Raw genomic sequence first — 17,567 nt, forward strand, 5'->3', positions numbered from 1 at the left:
GAAAGGTAATGATGGCGCGACGCGCGCTCCCGCAACCATCAGGCATCAAATTTTACTATGTCGTGTTGGACACAAATGTTCTTGACGTGTTCGAGTTTTGACTTGGCATCCGGGACGTCCAAGCTCAAGTCCTCAATCACGCCTTCGACACGAGCGTAACCTTTTTGAAGCTGACTCATGCTCAACTCTGCGCTGTCTCCAAGGACTTTGAGCAAGCCGAGAATGTTGGCGACAATGTTGCTGTCCTTCGGCGCCTCTAGAGCGAGCATGAGCGCTTTCTTGACGAATTCATGATGGAAGAAGGCCATGTGTAAGTCGTGCAAACAATGACGGATTTCCGAGACGTCGTTCGTAACGACGTACTCGTCGAGCATAGACTTGATTTGAAGCTTCGCGGCGTCGAGTGGCGACTTGTCAAAATCGCCCCAAGCGCGAAGCACGCGATCGACATGACCGGGACCAGTGAGGTGACCGTGCGCGAGCAAGAGTGTTTCTTGCGCCGTTTTACCTTCGCACGTGTCCATGGCCGCGACGTTATCCGGGAATGACGGCGGCAACAGATCGTCTATGATGGCTCGAGCGATGAACATTCCCAAAACCTCAGCCGTGTCAGGGACGTCGATCGCCAAATCATCCGCAGATTCCACGAGGCGAACAAAACCGCGTTGGATCTGCGTTCCCGAAAGCGCGCTTGGGTACAGGGCGCTGAGTAGCGTCGCCGCCGCTTCCTTCTCGCGATTCCCTCGATCCATGGCGAGCGTGACGAGGCGCTTGACGAAAAAGTGCTCGTAAACCGGAGCGTCGAGTCGTTCAACGCTCGCCCAGGCCTCATCGATATCCGAACAGTTGAAGTACTCGTCGATGATCGTCTCAGCCTTTCGTTTGTACTCCACGATGACGTCAGCTTTCGCCGCGTCTCCCGGCGTCGACCGCAGCGAGAACGGTTCCTCCGTCGAGTCGTAATTCGGATCCCCAGCGTCGAGCGCGAACACCGGAGACTCATCGATCACGCTCAAAACCTTCACCGTCTCATCGCCCTTTTGTCCCCGACCCGACGCTCGCGAGTGCAGCACCCCGTGTCCGTCCGTCCACTTTCGCTCGAAACGCTCCGCCCGTCCCTCCGCCCCCCTCTGCGCCGCCGCCTCCAACTGCGTCCGCTTCCGCAGCGTCGCGTCGAACGCCCGCTGCTGTTCCGCCGTGAGCAACACCATGCTCCGTCCTCGATCGTCCCCGTGGCCTCGATCGTCGCCACACGCCACGTCGCCCGTCGTCCCCTCACGCGCGCGCGCGCCTTCGGTGCCCGGTCGTTAGTTACCCCGCGCGCGCGTTCGCGTCCACCCCGTCGCGCGCGTCGACGCACGCCCTCGCGTCGAGCACCGCTACCGATGATTCACCGACGCGTCGACGCCGTCGCGCGCGCCGCGATCGCGCGGCGTCGACGCGTCGACGCGTCGATCGAGATCGATCGCCATCCGACGTGTCGACGCCGCGGCGTGTCCGACCGACCGCGGCGTGTCCGACCGACCGCGATGTGTCCGACCGACCGCGGCGTGTCCGACCGACCGCGATGTGTCCGACCGACCGCGACCCGATCGATGGGCGACCGCGCCCCGTGCGCGTGACGTTGAAAACGCTTCGAGTGTTTCTTTCCATCGCCGCCGTCGACGCCGCGCGCGCGGGCGTCACCGTCGACCCCGCGCGCGCGATCGATCTTCGCGCGAACGCACGCCGCGCGCGCGCCCTTGGACGGGGACGGCGCCGCGACGCCCGCGCGTGGTCACCCGAGCGCGATCGCGGGCGGATGTCGAGACGCACGGGGACGATCGGTGTCGCGACCGCGTGCGCGCTCGTCGTGAGCGTCGGCGTCGCGTGGAGGGGGGTGGGGGTCGACGCGCGCGCGAGGCTGGAGATCGTGAACGCGGCGCACGATATCGCGCACGTCTCGCACATTCTGTGCGGGAGCGGGGATCGAGGGAAACAAAAGTGCCAGGATTACGCGGAGATGTTGACGCCGCACGCGGACGACGCGCGGATGCTCGATCACGCGTTCGCGGAGTTGGCGAGGCGGTACAGCGAGTGTCCGACGGGAAGTGATGGTGGGGATCTGGGGTATTTCCCGCGAGGGGAGATGGCGAAAGATTTTGAGAACGTCGTGTTCGACTCGAAGACGCCGGAGGAAACCGTGGTGGGACCGGTGGAGACGCGAAACGGGTGGCACGTCATGTTGATTCATCATCGCCATCTAGCGGACGAGGAGGCGAAGGAACGCGCGAGACAAAAGGCTGAGGAGATGCGCAAGGAACGGATGGAGCGCGCCGAGGCGCAGAAGAAGTATCAAGAGGAACGCGCCAAGCGAAAGGCGGAGCGAGCAAGCCGGCGGCGCCAACGCGATGACGAGCGTCACTCGCTTCACGCCGACGAGTATCACCACGACCTAAGCAACCGCTTGCACGAACACTTGCGCTCTTTGCACGAAGAATTGTAAACTGATTTTGCTATTGCTTGCTCACAATGTGCGATCCAAATACAATCAAGTCGAGTGCCGCGTTCGCGCTAATAATCGTTCAGGAGTTCACGCAAATATCCTGCCCGTTCCGCCAAGTCTCCCGCGGAAGTGGTCACGCCGTAACCATCCATGAGTTCCTCCGCTCGCCAGAGCTCCTTCAAGAGCTCCCAGTACTCTCCTCCGCTTTCCGCCAAGAAGTCGCACGCGTCGGACCAGTCGGGCTCTTCCTCGCAATATGCTCGTATACGAGCAAAGTCTAGATCGTGAATGTCCACGAAAACTCGACGAAGCGCCTCCGCGGTTGTCGACTCGGCCGTCCCGCGAGAGGAGAAGGCGGAAAAAATGAGCTCGGTGAGCGTCGCGGCGAGTGCCTTCAGATCGACGACGACACTCTCCGGCGTGCACAGCGAGCTGCATCCAAAGTTTATCAACCGCACCTCCAGGTCATCCGCCTTTGAATCCATGAACGTACTGCAAAGAAACGTCGAACCATCAATCGCACCGTGCGCGACGCCTCGCTCGTGCGCGAACCACACTCCTGCAAGACACTGCTCGACGGCGCGGCGAACGTACCTCGCCCGCGCCTTGGTCGGCTGGTCCCGAACGCGCTGCACCGGAGGCCAGAAGCCCATCGCTCGCGATGTCTCGCCCTGTTCAGCTCTGGGATACTCTCCCAGCATACGCACGCCGTGCCACTCCTGCGCCGTCCACAGACTTCTTCCGCCTTGGCCGTCCATCGCGGCGCTCGAAAAATACCCCACCAGGCGCGCCACCGGTAGTCTCCGTCTTGGCAACATCCCGGGACCTCTTCCATACTTATCCACCACGATATCCACCTCGTCATCCTCGAGCAATCGTTCATACGCTCGAACCTCCGTCTCCGCGAACGCCGCCGCGTCGACACCCGCGTACTCCTTCAGCATCACAGTCGACCGGTCCTCGTTCGCCGTCGCCTTCGGCGTCGACGGCTCCACCGCCCATCGCGCCGCGTACACGTTCACCCGCGCGTCACCGAGCGCGTCCCTCGCGGTCGACGACGACGACACGACGGACTCCACCGATCCATCCTCCCCGGATCGCCACGCGAGCGACGCGGGCGCGGCCTCGCGCGTGCGCAGGGTCACCGTGGCCAGGCGACTTAAGATCTCAAAATCGTCCGCCTCCGCGGGATCGAGCGCGCGCGCGACGGTTTCGCGTCGTCCGTGACGTCCATTCGCGCGCGTTCGCGCGCGCGTTCGCGCGATGGGCGACGCGCGCGCGACGGGTGACGCCATCGCCGCGCGAGAGGCGATGTGACGTCCGCAGTGGACGACGCGCATGGGCGACGACCACGCCGCGCGCGGAAAGGCGTCGTCGTCCAGGGGACGACCCCGTGGTCGAGGCGACGACGACGAGAACGAGGGCGACGAGAGCGAGGCGCGAGATCGACCGGTCGAGGTATTCGCGGCGCCGACGCTTCAAGAATCCATCGTCGTGCTCGTGGCTCTCATTCTTGGCTTGTTCAAAGCGGTGAAGACGCGGTACGAGTGCTGAGAGCGACGTGAGGGATGTCGAAAGTCCCTCGCGGCGGTGTGGAGGATGCGCGGACGATGGCGCTGCGTAAGGCTTCGTCGGAACGTCTGCGCGCGAGTGTTCCGCTCGAGCGCGCGCGAGCGTTGAATCGACAGCCGAGACGAGCGAGCGGGGAGTACGTCCTTCTCTGGGTGCAAGCATCGCATCGATCGACAGCAAACGAAGCGTTGGAGACGGCGGTCGATCGAGCGAACGTATCTGGGGTGCCCGTGATCGCGTTGTTTTGCTCTACGGCGAATTATCCAGAGGCGAATGAGAGACACATCGGTTTCATGTTTGAGGGACTGTGCGAACTGAGGGAGGCTCTGGAGCGACGAAAGATTGCGTTTTACGCCGTAGCGTGTTCGCCTCCGGAGGCAATCATCGTTGCGAGTGAGCGAGCGGTTGAAATCGTCGTGGACGGGGCATACTTGCGGCTGTTGCGGCGCTGGCGCGAGGAGTTGGCGACTCGAGCAACGTGCACGGTGACGGAAGTGGAGACTGATTGCGTCGTTCCGCAGCTGAGTATGAAACACGCTCGAGCTGAGGTGGCGGCCGCGACGTTTCGGCCTAAAGTACTACCTTTGATCGGGAAGTACACGCGCGTCGCGTGTGCCGTTCTTCCGTACATTTACGGAGCTCTCGATGACGCCACGCGGAAGAGCTTTGAAAGCACCATAGTCGAGTTCGATGTGCTGCCACTTCATCGAGGCGTCGATGCGTGCTTGGGAGTCCTTGACACGCATGGACTCGTGCGAGATCCAAAATGTCCGAGGGTTTCTTCCCACGTAGGCGGACAGTCGCAAGCAAGGGCGAAGCTAGACGCTTTCTTGACAAAGAAGATGCTCTCTCGCTATCACAAATCAAGGAACGACCCGACTCTGTGTCTACAGTCTCATCTTTCGCCGCACATACACTACGGTCAAATCTCAGTCGTAGAGATCGCGCGAAAAACGCTTGAATTCCGCGATGCGCACAAAGAGGACGCAGACGTGTGCGCGAGCATTGACGTGTTCCTGGACGAGCTCATCGTGAGAAGAGAACTGGCCATTAATTTTGCGCTTCGGAATCCGAACTACGACACGTACGACGGACTGCCGACGTGGGCGAAGGAGACCCTCGAGAAGCATGCGGACGACCGACGAGAGTGGACGTACACTCTCGAAGAGTTTGAGTGCGGATCCACGCACGACAAGCTCTGGAACGCATCGCAGCGACAGCTCGTCTCGACGGGAAAACAACACAATTATCTGCGTATGTACTGGGGAAAGAAAATACTCGAATGGAGTGCATCGCCAGAGGAAGGTTGGCGGATTGCGATGGCGCTGAACAATCGCTACTCACTCGATGGGAGAAATTTTGTGAGCTTGACGGGCGTCGGCTGGTGCTTTGGTTTACACGATCGCGAATTCCACGAAGCGAGCATCACGGGCACCATACGGCGCTTCTCAGAATCCGGAATGATGAAAAAGTTCCCCGCCGGCATCAAAGGATACTTGGAACGTTGGGGCGATGATGAAGGCGGGTCGTCGAAGAGGCGACAGATGCGTTTAGAGGACATGTTTTTGAAACGGCCTCGAGTGTAATATATTTCGCGTTGTTTCATAAAATATCATACGCCGGCACCGGCACTTCGCGGCGATAATTATTTTATCGACCGATATTATTCGCAATTTAAACCGTGGTAGTCACGTTCGTTTCAGTTGCAGACGATCGTTGAGCTCACTTTTCGCTTGCACTGTCAGCGCGCGTAAGAAAGTCTGCACGGAACATTGTGCGCCCGATCCAACAGAGCTATACGTCAGAAACGGGAGCTTTCTTAATGTCCGCCCGGAGAAACCATCCGTCGCTTGCACGGCAGTGCGCAGAGCCAGCGATGTCGGGCAATTGGACGCAGTACAATCGTCCAAATCGACAGGCGCTGCGCCATGTAGTAGTCTTCGATCGATGAGCTCTTGGACACAAGACCGAAGAATATTGTACCGTGCATTAAAGCCCGGAGGACCGATGAAGCACTTGATGTCGGCTCGATCGACGAACGCCAAGTCTATCGCTTGCGTTAGATTACTCGTCGTCAGCACGATCACGTTTGGTTTTGATTTGAGCGCGTCGATTTGCGTCAAGAGCGCGTTTACGACTCGAATTGTATCGCTTGGCTCATTCGCGCTCATCGCGCTCGTTCGCGCGGCGGCGACGCTCTCAACTTCATCGATGAGCACGAACACGAGTGCGTTGCCGTTTTCAGCCAACTCACGAATCTGTTTGAAAACTCTGTGTACCTGTTTTGGGCTTTCGGAGTACACCCCAGCGAACAGACTGTGCGCGTTCACCTCGATTAGAAAACTCTCGTCGAAGACATCCGAGAATTTTATGGACAACATCTGAGCCAGAGCCTTGCACAGAGTCGTCTTCCCAGTCCCAGGCGGACCGTGCAGCAACACCACTCGATTCCAAGCGACGACGCTCTGACGGACTCCGCTCTTCGAGAAGATCAAAGCGGTCGAAGCGTACGCCAACAGCCTCGATTTCACGCCGTCGTCGTCAAACTCCAAGGATTCCCACGCGCCCTCAAAATCCAGCGACGGCAGCACCCACTTCTCGCACGCCACCGTCGTCTGCCCCTCGTTATTCGACGCGATCGTCGTCGTCGTCATCTCCTCTCGCGTCTCGCTCACGCGATACGCCCGCGCCTCGACCACGAATTGCCACGGCAACAACCGCCTCGACCGCACCGCCCCCGGTCGCCACTCCACGTCCGCCACGTACACCCGATCACACTCCCGTCGCAACAACGCGTCCGCCGTCGACGGTGGCCCCGCATCGCTCGTCAACTCGGCCCCCGCGCGCGCGTCCATCGACGCCGACGCCGACGCGCGCATCTTCACCGCCGCCACCACGCCCTCCACCGCCCCCTCCCGCCGCACCCGCGCGTGCACGCGCACGACCGCGATCACCCCCGCATCGCCCTCGCTCGCCGTCGTCGTCGTCGTCGCCGTCGCCATCACGCGTCGCCATCGCGCGTCGGCCCGTCCGAGACGTCCACGTCGACGCGTCGATTCGTCTCGCCCGTCGATCGCGCCCGTCGATCGCGCCCGTCGCGGCGCACGGATCACGTATTCCACGACGTTTTCGCGCTATTGGTTAACAGCTGATTTCGATAACTTTTCCATAACTTTGACCCCTTCCTCATTAACTCAAGAGCTGACTCGTCAAAAGGTATTGACACACCTTCATCGTGACGACACCTTTCCCCGAAGTCATTAGGTATGAACGTTCCCGGTAGTCGGCCTGAATCTTCTTATTCCTCTTTTTTGGGCAATACCGGTACGAACAGCCGTATTCCTCTTCGTATCGCCCAAAGCAAAGAGTCAAAATCCGTGGTGATGACGCGCGACGGGGCACCATCCAGCGCGCGACGGATCGATCGTTTTCGGGACTGTTCGCCCACGCGCGTGGACCTCGCGCACGCGCGGCGCCCGGACGTCGTCACCCATCGCGCGTCGACGCGACGTCACGGGCCGACGACGACGTCGCGACGGCGGCGCGCGCGCGGACGGCGCCGCGGACGGGACCGCGACGCGCTCGGTCGCGGACGACGACGCGCGCGATCGGGCGCGGAGGCCGCGCGCTGGGTCCACGGCGCGACGGTGGCGCCGCGCGGGTGGCGCGGGGCGGCACGGCGGGGGTGGAGACGATGGATGCGCGGGGGGGCGAGGCGACGCGACGACGGGGGCGCGGGGGGCACGTCGTCGTCACGGAGGAAGATGTGCGAGGGGTGTTTCATATGCCGATCACGGAGGCGGCGAAAAGGGTGCGTGCGCGAGGACGAGGGCGAGAAGGCGCGGACGCGCCTCGCGGGAATTCGAGCGCGGCGTTATCCGCGAGAGACTGACGTGATGACGGCCGATTGTCTCGTGTTCGCAGCTCGGGGTGTGCGTCACGGTGTTAAAAGTGCGATGTCGAGAGCTCGGTATCGCGCGTTGGCCGTTTCGGAAAATGAGAAAGCTGGATAACATGATTTCCATCCTGGAGACGCAAAAATCGCGCACAGTCGCCGCCGCGAGCGAAGACGAGAAGGCTTCGAAATTGGAAACGATCAAGAAGACGCGCGAACTTGTCTTGGCGCAACCAAATAGCAACGCGCATGCCAAGTTGGGTAAAATCAACTCCAAGTTACGGCGTAAAGTGCTCGAGAGTTCGTCGGCGCGCGAAAACTCAGCCGAGGTTTCTGGAAAATCCGGCGAGTACGGGTCCGTTGGTTCCGGATCTCAGCGATCGGCGAGGACGAACGACGAAAGGCTGACAAACAAGAAGAGATCGCGAGGCGAAATGGAGCAAACTAGCGCTCCCACTCGCGATGATCACGGTAGCCTGGATCAACTCCTCTCCGCGGCGTCCGTCGTGGTTCAAAATGACGTTCATCGAGAGAGCAGCGCTTCACCGGCCGAATCGACGTTCACACTGGCCGCACCGATTATTAGGGACTCTACGGTCCAGCCGTTCCTCGGTGACTTGCTCAAACGCACCCCAGTGAGGCGTGAATTACCATCAAACGTCTCTCGGCCGACGCCGAGGCGCTTTGACATGAACGCCAACCTCCTCCTCGCCGCCGTCGGTGGAACAGCGCTGTAGGCGCCATTTTAGCTCGCCGCCCCGATCACATTATTTAATCGTTTATTGAATTGCCGTGTAGTCATCGCAGAAACGTCGTCGTCGACCGAACCGATCCCTCGAGCGTTCGGCGCGCTCGACCCGCGATTCGAAAATCAAATGTCGACCGGTCACGACTCAGCATCGAGTCCCACGACGACGACACACCCAAGCCCCGCCGCCGCGCCTCGCCGCCGCAGAGCTCGACGACGCGTCGCGAGCGAGGCCTCGCACCGCTCCGAGATCCCGCGAACGCTCGGACGCGCGTGAACACGGCACGTCATCGCGCACCATGGGTAAGACTCCGGCGCAAGAGAACCGCCTGCGGGCGAAGAAGCAAGGGATGTCCCACGAGGACGTGAAGAAGGAGCAAGCGGCGGACGCGAAGAAGATCAAGCAGCTCGAACAAAAGAACGAATCGTTCGGGATGACCAAGGGAGCGGCGATGAACAAGAAGCACGAAGTCGCGATGCAGCGCTTGCGGGACATGAACGATCCGACGACGGAGCTGGGGAAGCAACACATGCGGGCGGAGCGGAAAAAGGCGAAGGAGCAGCTCGAGTTTTTGTTGCGAACTCAAGGTATCGACGTGAAACAACCGCCTTTGCCGGATGGGGTCGATCCGAAGACGGTGTTGTGTGAGTTCTTCAAGCACGGATGCTGTCCGAAGAGCGCAGATCGGTGCAAGTACTCGCACCAGTTGGACATCTCGACGCGGCAGCAGAAGCGAAGCGCATACGAGATCCCGGATGAGGACTCGATCGAGATGTGGGACCAGAAGAAGCTCGAGGCGGTGATCGCGAAGAAGCACGGTCAGGAAGTGAACTCAAACAACGAGACGACCATCGTCTGTAAGCACTTCTTGCAGGCGGTTGAGAAGAAGCTTTACGGTTGGTTCTGGCACTGCCCCGGAGGGGCGGATTGCAAGTACAGGCACAAGCTTCCACCGGGATTTGTGTTTAAGAGCGAACTCCGGGAACGTATGCTCGCGGAGCTCGCTGCGAGGAAGACCGATCAAGATATCTTGCGTGAAAAGCTTATTGCGTTGAAGAAGAGTAACAAGACGCTTACGCCGATGACTCTGGATGTTTACCTGAAGTGGAAGACTGAGCGCGTTGAAAAGATGAAAGCCTCTATCGAGGAGGCGAGAGAAGAGCGCTTAAAGAAGAACCTACTCACCGGGCGCGAGATCATCGAACAGCAGCTTGGCGGATCCGAGGCGCAAGTCGATGGCGGTGCGAGCGCGGCCGATGACGAGATCACTCGTTTATTGAAGGAGCGCAAAGCCGCTGACGAGGAGGCGGAGCGAAAGGCGGCGGAAGAGGCTGCGGAGAACCTAGCGCGTGCGAAGAACTTGGGTGATCTATACAACGTTGAAATGCTTCCGGACGAAACGGACGATTACGCGGACTTGCTGGAGGAGGAGGAAGAAGACTACTCACCGCCAGAGGGTTGGACTCCGGACGCCGTTGCCCCGCCAGGATTTGAGGACGGCGAGTCCCAAGAAGAAGGACAGAATGGAGGAGTGGATATGACCGAGAACGAGAAGAAGGCCAAACGTGAGGCCGAACGTAAGGCGTTGGAGGCTGAAGGCATCGTTCTTGCTGATAAAACGATCAAGAAGGATAAGGAAGAGGAGCTCTTCAAACCTGCTGTGGAAATCCCCGACGAAGCGTTTGAAGAAGCTGCGGTTGATGGTGAACTCGATCCGAAGAAGCTTGGCGAAATGCTCGCGGCAAAGCGCGCTGCAGAGGAATCTCAGCGACAATCCGAGCTCGAGGCGCTTGCGGAAGAGAAAATTCGTAAAGAAGCCGCTAAGGCTGCGAAGAAGGCGGAACGTGAAGCCGCTCGTGCGCAAAAGAAGAAGAAGAAGAAGGGTGATGACGATGGCGAAGATGATAAGATCACTAGCATCGAGCAAGCGATGGGTAAGGTTGATATTGAGGCCACCGGTGCTGCTCTGAAGCGTATCAGCACCGGCGTCTTGGCGTCTCGACCGACCGCTCGGGACATAAAGATCATCAACTTCTCCATGGGCATGGGCGGACGTGAACTCATCAAGGATTGCGACATTGAAGTCACCATCGGTAGACGTTACGGCTTGATTGGTCAAAACGGCTGCGGTAAGACCAACTTCCTTGAGTGCCTCGCTGCACGCGAGGTCCCGATTCCGGATCATATTGATCTGTATCACTTACGCGAGGAAGCTCTTCCGAGCGATCGTACGGCAATTCAAGCTGTCATCGACGAGGTACAAGCCGAAATGGAACGCCTCAACCGGTTCGAGGCACACATTCTCGAAACCACTGGTCCGGACGACGAACGATTAGAGCTCATTTATGATCGTCTGGAAGAAATAGATCCGACAACTTTCGAGGCTCGCGGCTCGGAACTCTTGCACTCACTTGGTTTCAGTCAAGAAATGATTCATCGCCCGACGAAGGACATGTCTGGTGGCTGGCGCATGCGTGTCGCGCTTGCGAAGGCATTGTTCGCGTCACCGACGCTCCTTCTTTTGGATGAACCTACGAACCACTTGGATCTCGAGGCGTGCGTGTGGCTGGAAAAGTATCTGGCTGAATACAAAAAGTGTTTGATCATTGTTTCGCACTCGCAAGATTTCTTAAACGGCGTCTGCACGCACATAATCTGGTTGACGCAACAAAAGCTCACGTACTACACTGGCAACTACGACACCTTCTGTAACACCGTCGAAGAGAACAATATCGTGCAGCAAAAGAAGTACGAAAAGGAGCAGGCTGACATCAAGCACTTGAAGGAGTTTATTGCATCGTGCGGTACGTACTCCAACATGCGCAAACAAGCCGAATCGAAGCAGAAGATCATCGATAAGATGATGGCCGCTGGTCTGACGCCGCCGGTTGCGAAAGAAGCCGACTTTAAGTTTGACTTCCCCGATTGTCAAAAGGTCCCGCCGCCGGTGCTGCCATTTGCGAACGTATCGTTTGCGTACAATGGCAAACCTGAGAACTTCCTGTACGAAAACTTGGAGCTTGGCGTCGATTGCGACACTCGAGTCGCGTTGGTGGGCCCGAACGGTGCCGGTAAATCCACGCTATTGAAACTCATGACTGGCGAGCTCACGCCGACGATCGGTACGGTCGATCGCCATCCCGCGCTCAGCATTGGCAAGTACCATCAGCACTCCGTCGACGTGTTGAACAAGGACATGAATCCGCTCGAGTTTTTCATGGAGCAGTACCCGAACACGCTCACGTGGAAGCGAGAGTACGAAGAATGGCGGGCTTACCTTGGGCGATACGGCATCACGGGTCGTATGCAAACGCAGAAGATTGGCGAACTCTCGGAAGGTCAACAGTCGCGTCTCGTGTTTGCCATGATTTGCATGCAACGCCCGAACTTGTTGCTCTTGGATGAGCCGACGAACCACTTAGATTTGGAGGCGATCGACGCCTTGGCCGAGGCGATCAAACGCTATAACGGTGGTCTCGTACTCGTCTCGCACGACTTCCGTCTCATCGACCAAGTCGCGAACCAAATTTGGGTTTGCGAGGACAAGACGGTGAAAATCTGGAATGACGACATTCGAGCTTACAAGAAGAAGCTCGCCCGAAAGGCGGAGAAGGAGGCCGAGGAGCGCCGCCTCAAGGGAAACAAGTAAACGAGTTGATACATATTTTAATATTTCACAACCTAGCGAGACATTTCACGCCCTGCCGACGAACGCGCGCGCCATCAACAAAGCCGCGTCCGCCGCGCCTAGAAACAACGTGAGCGCGCACAGCGCCGCCATCACCGCCAACGCGTTCCCGACGATCCCCCTCAGCGTTCCCCACGCAAACAACCGTTCGCTCGGCCATCGCAGGAGCGGGGTGACGTCCCTCAAATTCCCAGGTTGCCGCGCGAACCACCGCACGACGGCGTCCAGCGGGCTCGGCCGCCCATCGCTCGGCGTTCGCGAGAAATCGCCCGACGACGACGCGACGACGACCTCGCCGCGCGCTCGAGCCCTCGCCGCGCGTCCCACCGCGCCTCTCTCTCGCGCGCGTCTCCCTCGAGCGGTCGACACCACGCCCGCGCGCGAGAGCGCGACGGTCATCTTTTCAGCGCGCGCGCGTCTGACGCCATCGCCTCGCGTGGACATGTCCGCCGGCGCGCCGCGCGTCACCGCGGACGCGCGCGTCGTCGCGCGCGGTCTCCCTCGGCGCGCTCGCTCGTTCGAGCGCGCGTGGACGGCGCGACGGGCGTCGAAAGCGCCGCGCGTGGACGACGTCCCACTCACCGAGTGGGCGCTTTCGACGAAGGAGAGCGTCGATGGGGGAGATTTCAGGCGCGCGCGCGCGAAGGAGGCGTCGTTGAGATCACCGTTCGGCGCCGAGGCGTTTGCGTGGGCGTATTGGCGAGGGTACAGACAGATGTTCAACGCGCTGGGGTATCCCGGACCGGACGCGGAGGCGGAGTGCGCGGCAACGGTGCTGGCGCCGAGCAAGCGATTGCTCGACGCGAGCTGTGGACCAGGGTTGATCACGGAAAAGTTAGCTAAAGCACCGGGGTCGTTTACATCCGTGATCGCGATCGATTACAGCGAGGCGATGGTGAAGGAGGCGCGCGAGCGGTTGGGAGACGACGCGCTGGCGTGCTGCGCCGACGTGAGTGATTTACCGTTCGCAGACGAAGTCTTCGACGCAGTGCACTCCTCGGCGGGGGCGCACTGTTGGGACGACCCTGTCAAGGGGTTCGTGGAGCTTCACAGGACGCTGCGACCGGGTGGGAAGGCGCTCGTGTCGACGGTGGTGCTTCTTAAGACAACCGGAAGCGAAGAGGATTACACGCGCAAGCGAAAGTCCAACACACCCTTCTGGAACGAGCGCGCTGTGTGTCGAATGATGGAATCCGTCGGTTTTCGCAACGTCGAGGTCGTCAGAAAGGATAAGTGCTTCGTCGCGATCAAAGCGACAAAGTGAATATCGGAAATCAACTTTGTATTGTACGCACACGCAGACTCAATAGCCTAATGAAGCGCTCGCTCATCGATTGAGGATCTGTTTCAACGCTTGATCGATGCGCTCGTACTTGAACTTATACCCGACCTCGAGCGCGGTCTTCGGTTGAATTCTCTGACCTTGAAGAACCAAAGTTGAGCCCTCGCCGAGGACAGCGCGCAGCGCGAAATCTGGCACCGGTAACCAGCTCGGCTTTCCTAACGTTTCCCCAAGAGATTCACACATTTCACGCATGCGCACAGGCGTTGGAGCGACGCAGTTCACCGGCCCGACGAGTTTTTCATTCGTCAGACCCTCCATGATTAATCCCACGGCGTCGTCCCGATGAATCCAACTGAACCACTGCTGTCCGTCGCCGAGCGGACCACCCATGAACGCCTGAAACGTCGGCACCATCTTCCCCAACGCTCCTCCATCTCGGTCGAGAACAATGCCAAGACGCAAAATCACCACCCTGCACCCCTGCGCGCCGGTCGCCGCTTGTTCCCAAGCCTGACACACTTGGCTCAGGTAGTCAGCGCCGGGTCCGCTCGCCTCATCGTACGTATCCGTCTCGCTCGTGCCGTAGTACCCGATCGCCGACGCGTTCACCAGTACCTTTGGTCGCTTCGACTCGTCGGATATCGAATTCACGTGATCGACGATGGTCTTCGTGGTCTTGACGCGAGACGCCATGATTTCGCCCTTCACCCTCGGGTCCCACCGCGTGCTGATCGGTTCCCCGGCGAGGTTTACCACGTGCGTCGCACCCAAGATCCCTCGACGCCACTTCTCCGGCGGCACGAACGCGACGTCCCCGCGCGGCATACCGCGTGCCGACAGCTTGGATTTCGCCTTGCTCACGTCTCGCGTCAACACGCGAACCTCCGCGCCCGAGCGCAGGAGCGTCTCCACCAGTTTACTCCCCACGAAACCCGTGGCTCCGGTCACGGCGACGACTAATCGCTCGGGCGTCGTGCTCGACGTCCCATCCTCGCTCGCCGACGCGTTCACGCGTGTTGGTGACGCGCGAGCGAAGCGAAAAGGTCTCTGCACTCGCGTCTTATCCGTTCGAGTGGCCGGACCGCGACGCGACCCGCGCGCGTGGGACGGCGCGCCGGCGGCGCCGCGTGAGAGCGTGTTTGCTATCGTCATCGCTCGCGACGCGCGCGAGGAGACGAACGAGGTGACGTCTGTGCGGTGAGCCGCGGTGTGGAGCGCTTGCGCGAGCGGAGGAAGCGGTGCGCCTTGGCGTCCGCGGGCGAGAGCCTGCGGGATGGACACCAGTGCAAGGCGCGCCGAAGGAAGGCGTTGAATGCGTTGCTTTGAACGTCGACGATGTGTTGAGTTCGATGCGGACGTTTTCGGAGGGATCGCACCAAGGGAGACTCGGCGCTAGTAACAGAGGTGTCGTCCAGCAGTGTCGAGGTGGACACGTGACAATCGACCCGCCGATTGGGATGCGATGCCTCGGTGATCATACGTGTAGGAGGTGGACCAATGAGATTGGCGATGATGCTGAGTTGCTGCGCCTCATCATCGCCCACGAACAGCGTGCGTCCGGTTGCGAGCTCGGCGAGTACGCAAGCGAGACTCCACATGTCGATGGGATGACCGTACTCAATCCCTAGCATAACCTCTGGAGCGCGGTAAAAGCGACTCTGGATATATGTAAACGAGCTATGACCTTCGAAACACGCACTTCCGAAGTCGATAAGCTTAACATCGAAGGTCTCGGCATGCACAAGAAGGATGTTCTCGGGTTTTATGTCGCAGTGCACGACGCCAATTTGTTTCAGGTACAGCAACGCGTCGACCATCTGTGTCGCGATGTGTCTAACGTGCTCAATACGAATTCTCTCGAATTTGCGTGCGGCCAACAGTTCATACAGGTTAATGTGAAGCAGCTCGAGCACCACGCATTTATGCTTGCGAAACGAAAAGTGCTCAAACATTTGCACAACTCGAGACGATCCAATGGAAGCTCGCTCAAGCGTTTTAATCTCCACTCGAGTTTGATCCTTAAACATTGTATCGACCTTGATCATCTTGACCGCAACTCTTCGGCTGTGCTTATGATCGTAGCACTGAAAGACTTGGCCAAAGTTCCCGGCACCAAGCAAGGAAAGCAACTCAAATCGAAACGCGATATGCTCGCCTTTGAATGATTTCACGCAGTCACCATGCACGCACTCGCGCGTCCCGCAGCAGTCAAGAAATTGCGATCTATCTGTTGTGTCTCCGTCCGCGAACACGTCGACTGTGGGAACATACCACACCCAGTCATACCGTTCAATTTCAATACGATCCTTCTTTCGTAACCTTTTCCAAAGCCTTTGCAGCACCTCTTTAGCGAGCATTCCCCCTTCCTCATTGGGATGCGTGCGCATATCTCGACGACAACATCGTTTCACGTCGGACTCTCGCCTACTTTGAGCTGTGAGTGCCGTTGCTCCTGCTCCGTGTCTGCGTGCTGACCGAACACTCAACGGCGGTAGCGTTGGAGTAAACCTTGGAGTGACCGCGCTTGCACACAAGTTACGATGAGAGCGTACGTTTTTCACTTGTATGCGATCGTATCGCTGATCGCAGCCCGCCTTGCTATTCGTCGATGCTTCACACCTCGATTCGAGTTTATGCCCGCTGATAGTCTGCAGCTTGGTCAGCTGCAAGCCTCTGTGAGGAGCTGTGTTAAGAGCAACGAATGAAGGCGAACCGACAGCCGGTTCCGCCTTCAGCGACAAGTGCGGGAGCACATAGACGCGGCCATTCGATGTTCGCCTCACGGGCATGCGACAGTGAGGATCTCTCGCGAGAGTACGAGTATAAATAGGATGCGTCAATTTCTTTTCTACTGTAACAAGTCATCATGAGTGCTTAGCAGGTCGAGTCGTAAAGCGAGTGACCTCAATGAGTTTGTCCGTCAGACGCACCTTTCTCGCGATTTTTTTTCGCGATCTCGAACGCCGACATGAGCTGCTTCTTGGCGGCTACCTCTCGTAGGAGGCCAAAGATGAACGGCAGGTAGTTCCATCTCCGACGAATGTTTTCATTCCGCCAGTCTTCCGCTTTCGACTCTAAATACGCTAGTTCTGAGCTAAGTTGTGTAATTTCTTTCGCGAGACTATCGCCAATACTGTCGCCGATTCCTTGGAGCTCTGCTATTCGTTCTCGAAGCGATATCCGTTGATCCTTTGTAACCGCCAGGAGATTAAACTTGATCTCATTCGTCGAATACGCCGCGATTCTTCTCTGAATCGCGGGCACTGCCACGTCCAACCAAGTTTTATCATCATCTTCATTTCCGAAATGTCCATGGTTGATCGGTCCTTGTCGAAGCCCGTCGAGTTCATACACCACCTTCCCCTTCGGCACGTAACCGACGAAGTGAAAAACGTCGTCGTCTTCCCTCGCGGGTCTGGATTGCAACACGATTGGTTCCGGGCGAGCGAACGAGTTGTGTGCATCCCGGATCACATCTGAATTCGAAATAGCGAGCCCTTTCGTCTCCGCGTCGAATTCGGATGTGAACTCTTTGAAAGCGCTCAGCGTCTCGCCGAGCTCCAACTTGTCGTCCGCGTTCAACAGGACACTCAGCACCGCCTGCGTCGCGCACGCGTTTTGGATCATCTGCCGGGCGAAGAAGACTCCCTTTGATTCCGCCTCTGCGTCGATCGCGCACACCTCGCCGCCGTCGTCGCCGCGATACTTGAAGAGGAAAATTAAACCGTAAATTGGTTCGAGTCTCTTGAGTTCGTCAGCTTCGAGCGTGTAGAGCTCCTCAAAGGCTACACCGCGCACGCCGATGGCACGCGCGAGTTCGGTGAACACCCCGGGATCGCTCTCTATCGTAGTCCACTCCATCAATAGAGGTAGCGCGTCGACGAATGCAAGTG

General features: G+C 58.9%; 12 protein-coding genes across 12 annotated transcripts; 5 read left to right on the plus strand and 7 right to left on the minus strand.

Annotated features, from left to right (window-relative positions):
- Nucleotides 1-38: 38 nt before the first annotated feature.
- On the minus strand, nucleotides 39-1,211 carry OT_ostta05g02330 (MIF4-like, type 1/2/3; the record flags this gene model as incomplete). The annotated part of the gene is made up of 1 exon (XM_003079293.1): nucleotides 39-1,211. The coding sequence occupies one exon, from the start codon at nucleotides 1,209-1,211 to the stop codon at nucleotides 39-41; it is 1,173 nt and encodes a 390-aa protein (XP_003079341.1).
- A 356-nt stretch (nucleotides 1,212-1,567) lies between these two features.
- Nucleotides 1,568-2,485, plus strand: OT_ostta05g02340 (Peptidyl-prolyl cis-trans isomerase, PpiC-type; the record flags this gene model as incomplete). The annotated part of the gene is made up of 1 exon (XM_022984252.1): nucleotides 1,568-2,485. The coding sequence occupies one exon, from the start codon at nucleotides 1,568-1,570 to the stop codon at nucleotides 2,483-2,485; it is 918 nt and encodes a 305-aa protein (XP_022839002.1).
- Nucleotides 2,486-2,553: 68 nt separating this feature from the next.
- OT_ostta05g02350 (unnamed product) lies at nucleotides 2,554-3,780 on the minus strand (the record flags this gene model as incomplete). Its single annotated transcript, XM_022984253.1, has 1 exon — nucleotides 2,554-3,780. The coding sequence occupies one exon, from the start codon at nucleotides 3,778-3,780 to the stop codon at nucleotides 2,554-2,556; it is 1,227 nt and encodes a 408-aa protein (XP_022839003.1).
- A 315-nt stretch (nucleotides 3,781-4,095) lies between these two features.
- On the plus strand, nucleotides 4,096-5,643 carry OT_ostta05g02360 (DNA photolyase, class 2; the record flags this gene model as incomplete). The annotated part of the gene is made up of 1 exon (XM_003079295.2): nucleotides 4,096-5,643. The coding sequence occupies one exon, from the start codon at nucleotides 4,096-4,098 to the stop codon at nucleotides 5,641-5,643; it is 1,548 nt and encodes a 515-aa protein (XP_003079343.2).
- Nucleotides 5,644-5,745: 102 nt separating this feature from the next.
- On the minus strand, nucleotides 5,746-7,059 carry OT_ostta05g02370 (P-loop containing nucleoside triphosphate hydrolase; the record flags this gene model as incomplete). Its single annotated transcript, XM_003079296.2, has 1 exon — nucleotides 5,746-7,059. One exon carries the CDS (start codon nucleotides 7,057-7,059, stop codon nucleotides 5,746-5,748), a length of 1,314 nt encoding a protein of 437 aa, XP_003079344.2.
- A 692-nt stretch (nucleotides 7,060-7,751) lies between these two features.
- Nucleotides 7,752-8,689, plus strand: OT_ostta05g02380 (RWP-RK domain; the record flags this gene model as incomplete). The annotated part of the gene is made up of 2 exons (XM_022984254.1): nucleotides 7,752-7,868; nucleotides 7,982-8,689. 2 exons carry the CDS (start codon nucleotides 7,752-7,754, stop codon nucleotides 8,687-8,689), a joined length of 825 nt encoding a protein of 274 aa, XP_022839004.1.
- Nucleotides 8,690-8,999: 310 nt separating this feature from the next.
- Nucleotides 9,000-12,350, plus strand: OT_ostta05g02390 (ABC transporter, conserved site; the record flags this gene model as incomplete). The annotated part of the gene is made up of 1 exon (XM_003079298.2): nucleotides 9,000-12,350. One exon carries the CDS (start codon nucleotides 9,000-9,002, stop codon nucleotides 12,348-12,350), a length of 3,351 nt encoding a protein of 1,116 aa, XP_003079346.2.
- Nucleotides 12,351-12,395: 45 nt separating this feature from the next.
- On the minus strand, nucleotides 12,396-12,788 carry OT_ostta05g02400 (unnamed product; the record flags this gene model as incomplete). Its single annotated transcript, XM_022984255.1, has 1 exon — nucleotides 12,396-12,788. One exon carries the CDS (start codon nucleotides 12,786-12,788, stop codon nucleotides 12,396-12,398), a length of 393 nt encoding a protein of 130 aa, XP_022839005.1.
- Nucleotides 12,789-12,831: 43 nt separating this feature from the next.
- OT_ostta05g02410 (Methyltransferase type 11) lies at nucleotides 12,832-13,653 on the plus strand (the record flags this gene model as incomplete). Its single annotated transcript, XM_022984256.1, has 1 exon — nucleotides 12,832-13,653. The coding sequence occupies one exon, from the start codon at nucleotides 12,832-12,834 to the stop codon at nucleotides 13,651-13,653; it is 822 nt and encodes a 273-aa protein (XP_022839006.1).
- A 63-nt stretch (nucleotides 13,654-13,716) lies between these two features.
- OT_ostta05g02418 (Sugar nucleotide epimerase YfcH,-like putative) lies at nucleotides 13,717-14,826 on the minus strand (the record flags this gene model as incomplete). Its single annotated transcript, XM_022984257.1, has 1 exon — nucleotides 13,717-14,826. One exon carries the CDS (start codon nucleotides 14,824-14,826, stop codon nucleotides 13,717-13,719), a length of 1,110 nt encoding a protein of 369 aa, XP_022839007.1.
- Nucleotides 14,823-16,463, minus strand: OT_ostta05g02420 (Serine/threonine-protein kinase, active site; the record flags this gene model as incomplete). The annotated part of the gene is made up of 1 exon (XM_022984258.1): nucleotides 14,823-16,463. One exon carries the CDS (start codon nucleotides 16,461-16,463, stop codon nucleotides 14,823-14,825), a length of 1,641 nt encoding a protein of 546 aa, XP_022839008.1.
- Nucleotides 16,464-16,578: 115 nt separating this feature from the next.
- On the minus strand, nucleotides 16,579-17,535 carry OT_ostta05g02422 (Ubiquitinyl hydrolase, UCH37 type; the record flags this gene model as incomplete). The annotated part of the gene is made up of 1 exon (XM_003079300.1): nucleotides 16,579-17,535. One exon carries the CDS (start codon nucleotides 17,533-17,535, stop codon nucleotides 16,579-16,581), a length of 957 nt encoding a protein of 318 aa, XP_003079348.1.
- Between the last annotated feature and the right edge of the window lie 32 nt (nucleotides 17,536-17,567).

This window comes from Ostreococcus tauri (genome assembly GCF_000214015.3).
Source record: "Ostreococcus tauri WGS project CAID00000000 data, contig chromosome 05, whole genome shotgun sequence".
Taxonomy (NCBI): Eukaryota; Viridiplantae; Chlorophyta; class Mamiellophyceae; order Mamiellales; family Bathycoccaceae; genus Ostreococcus; species Ostreococcus tauri.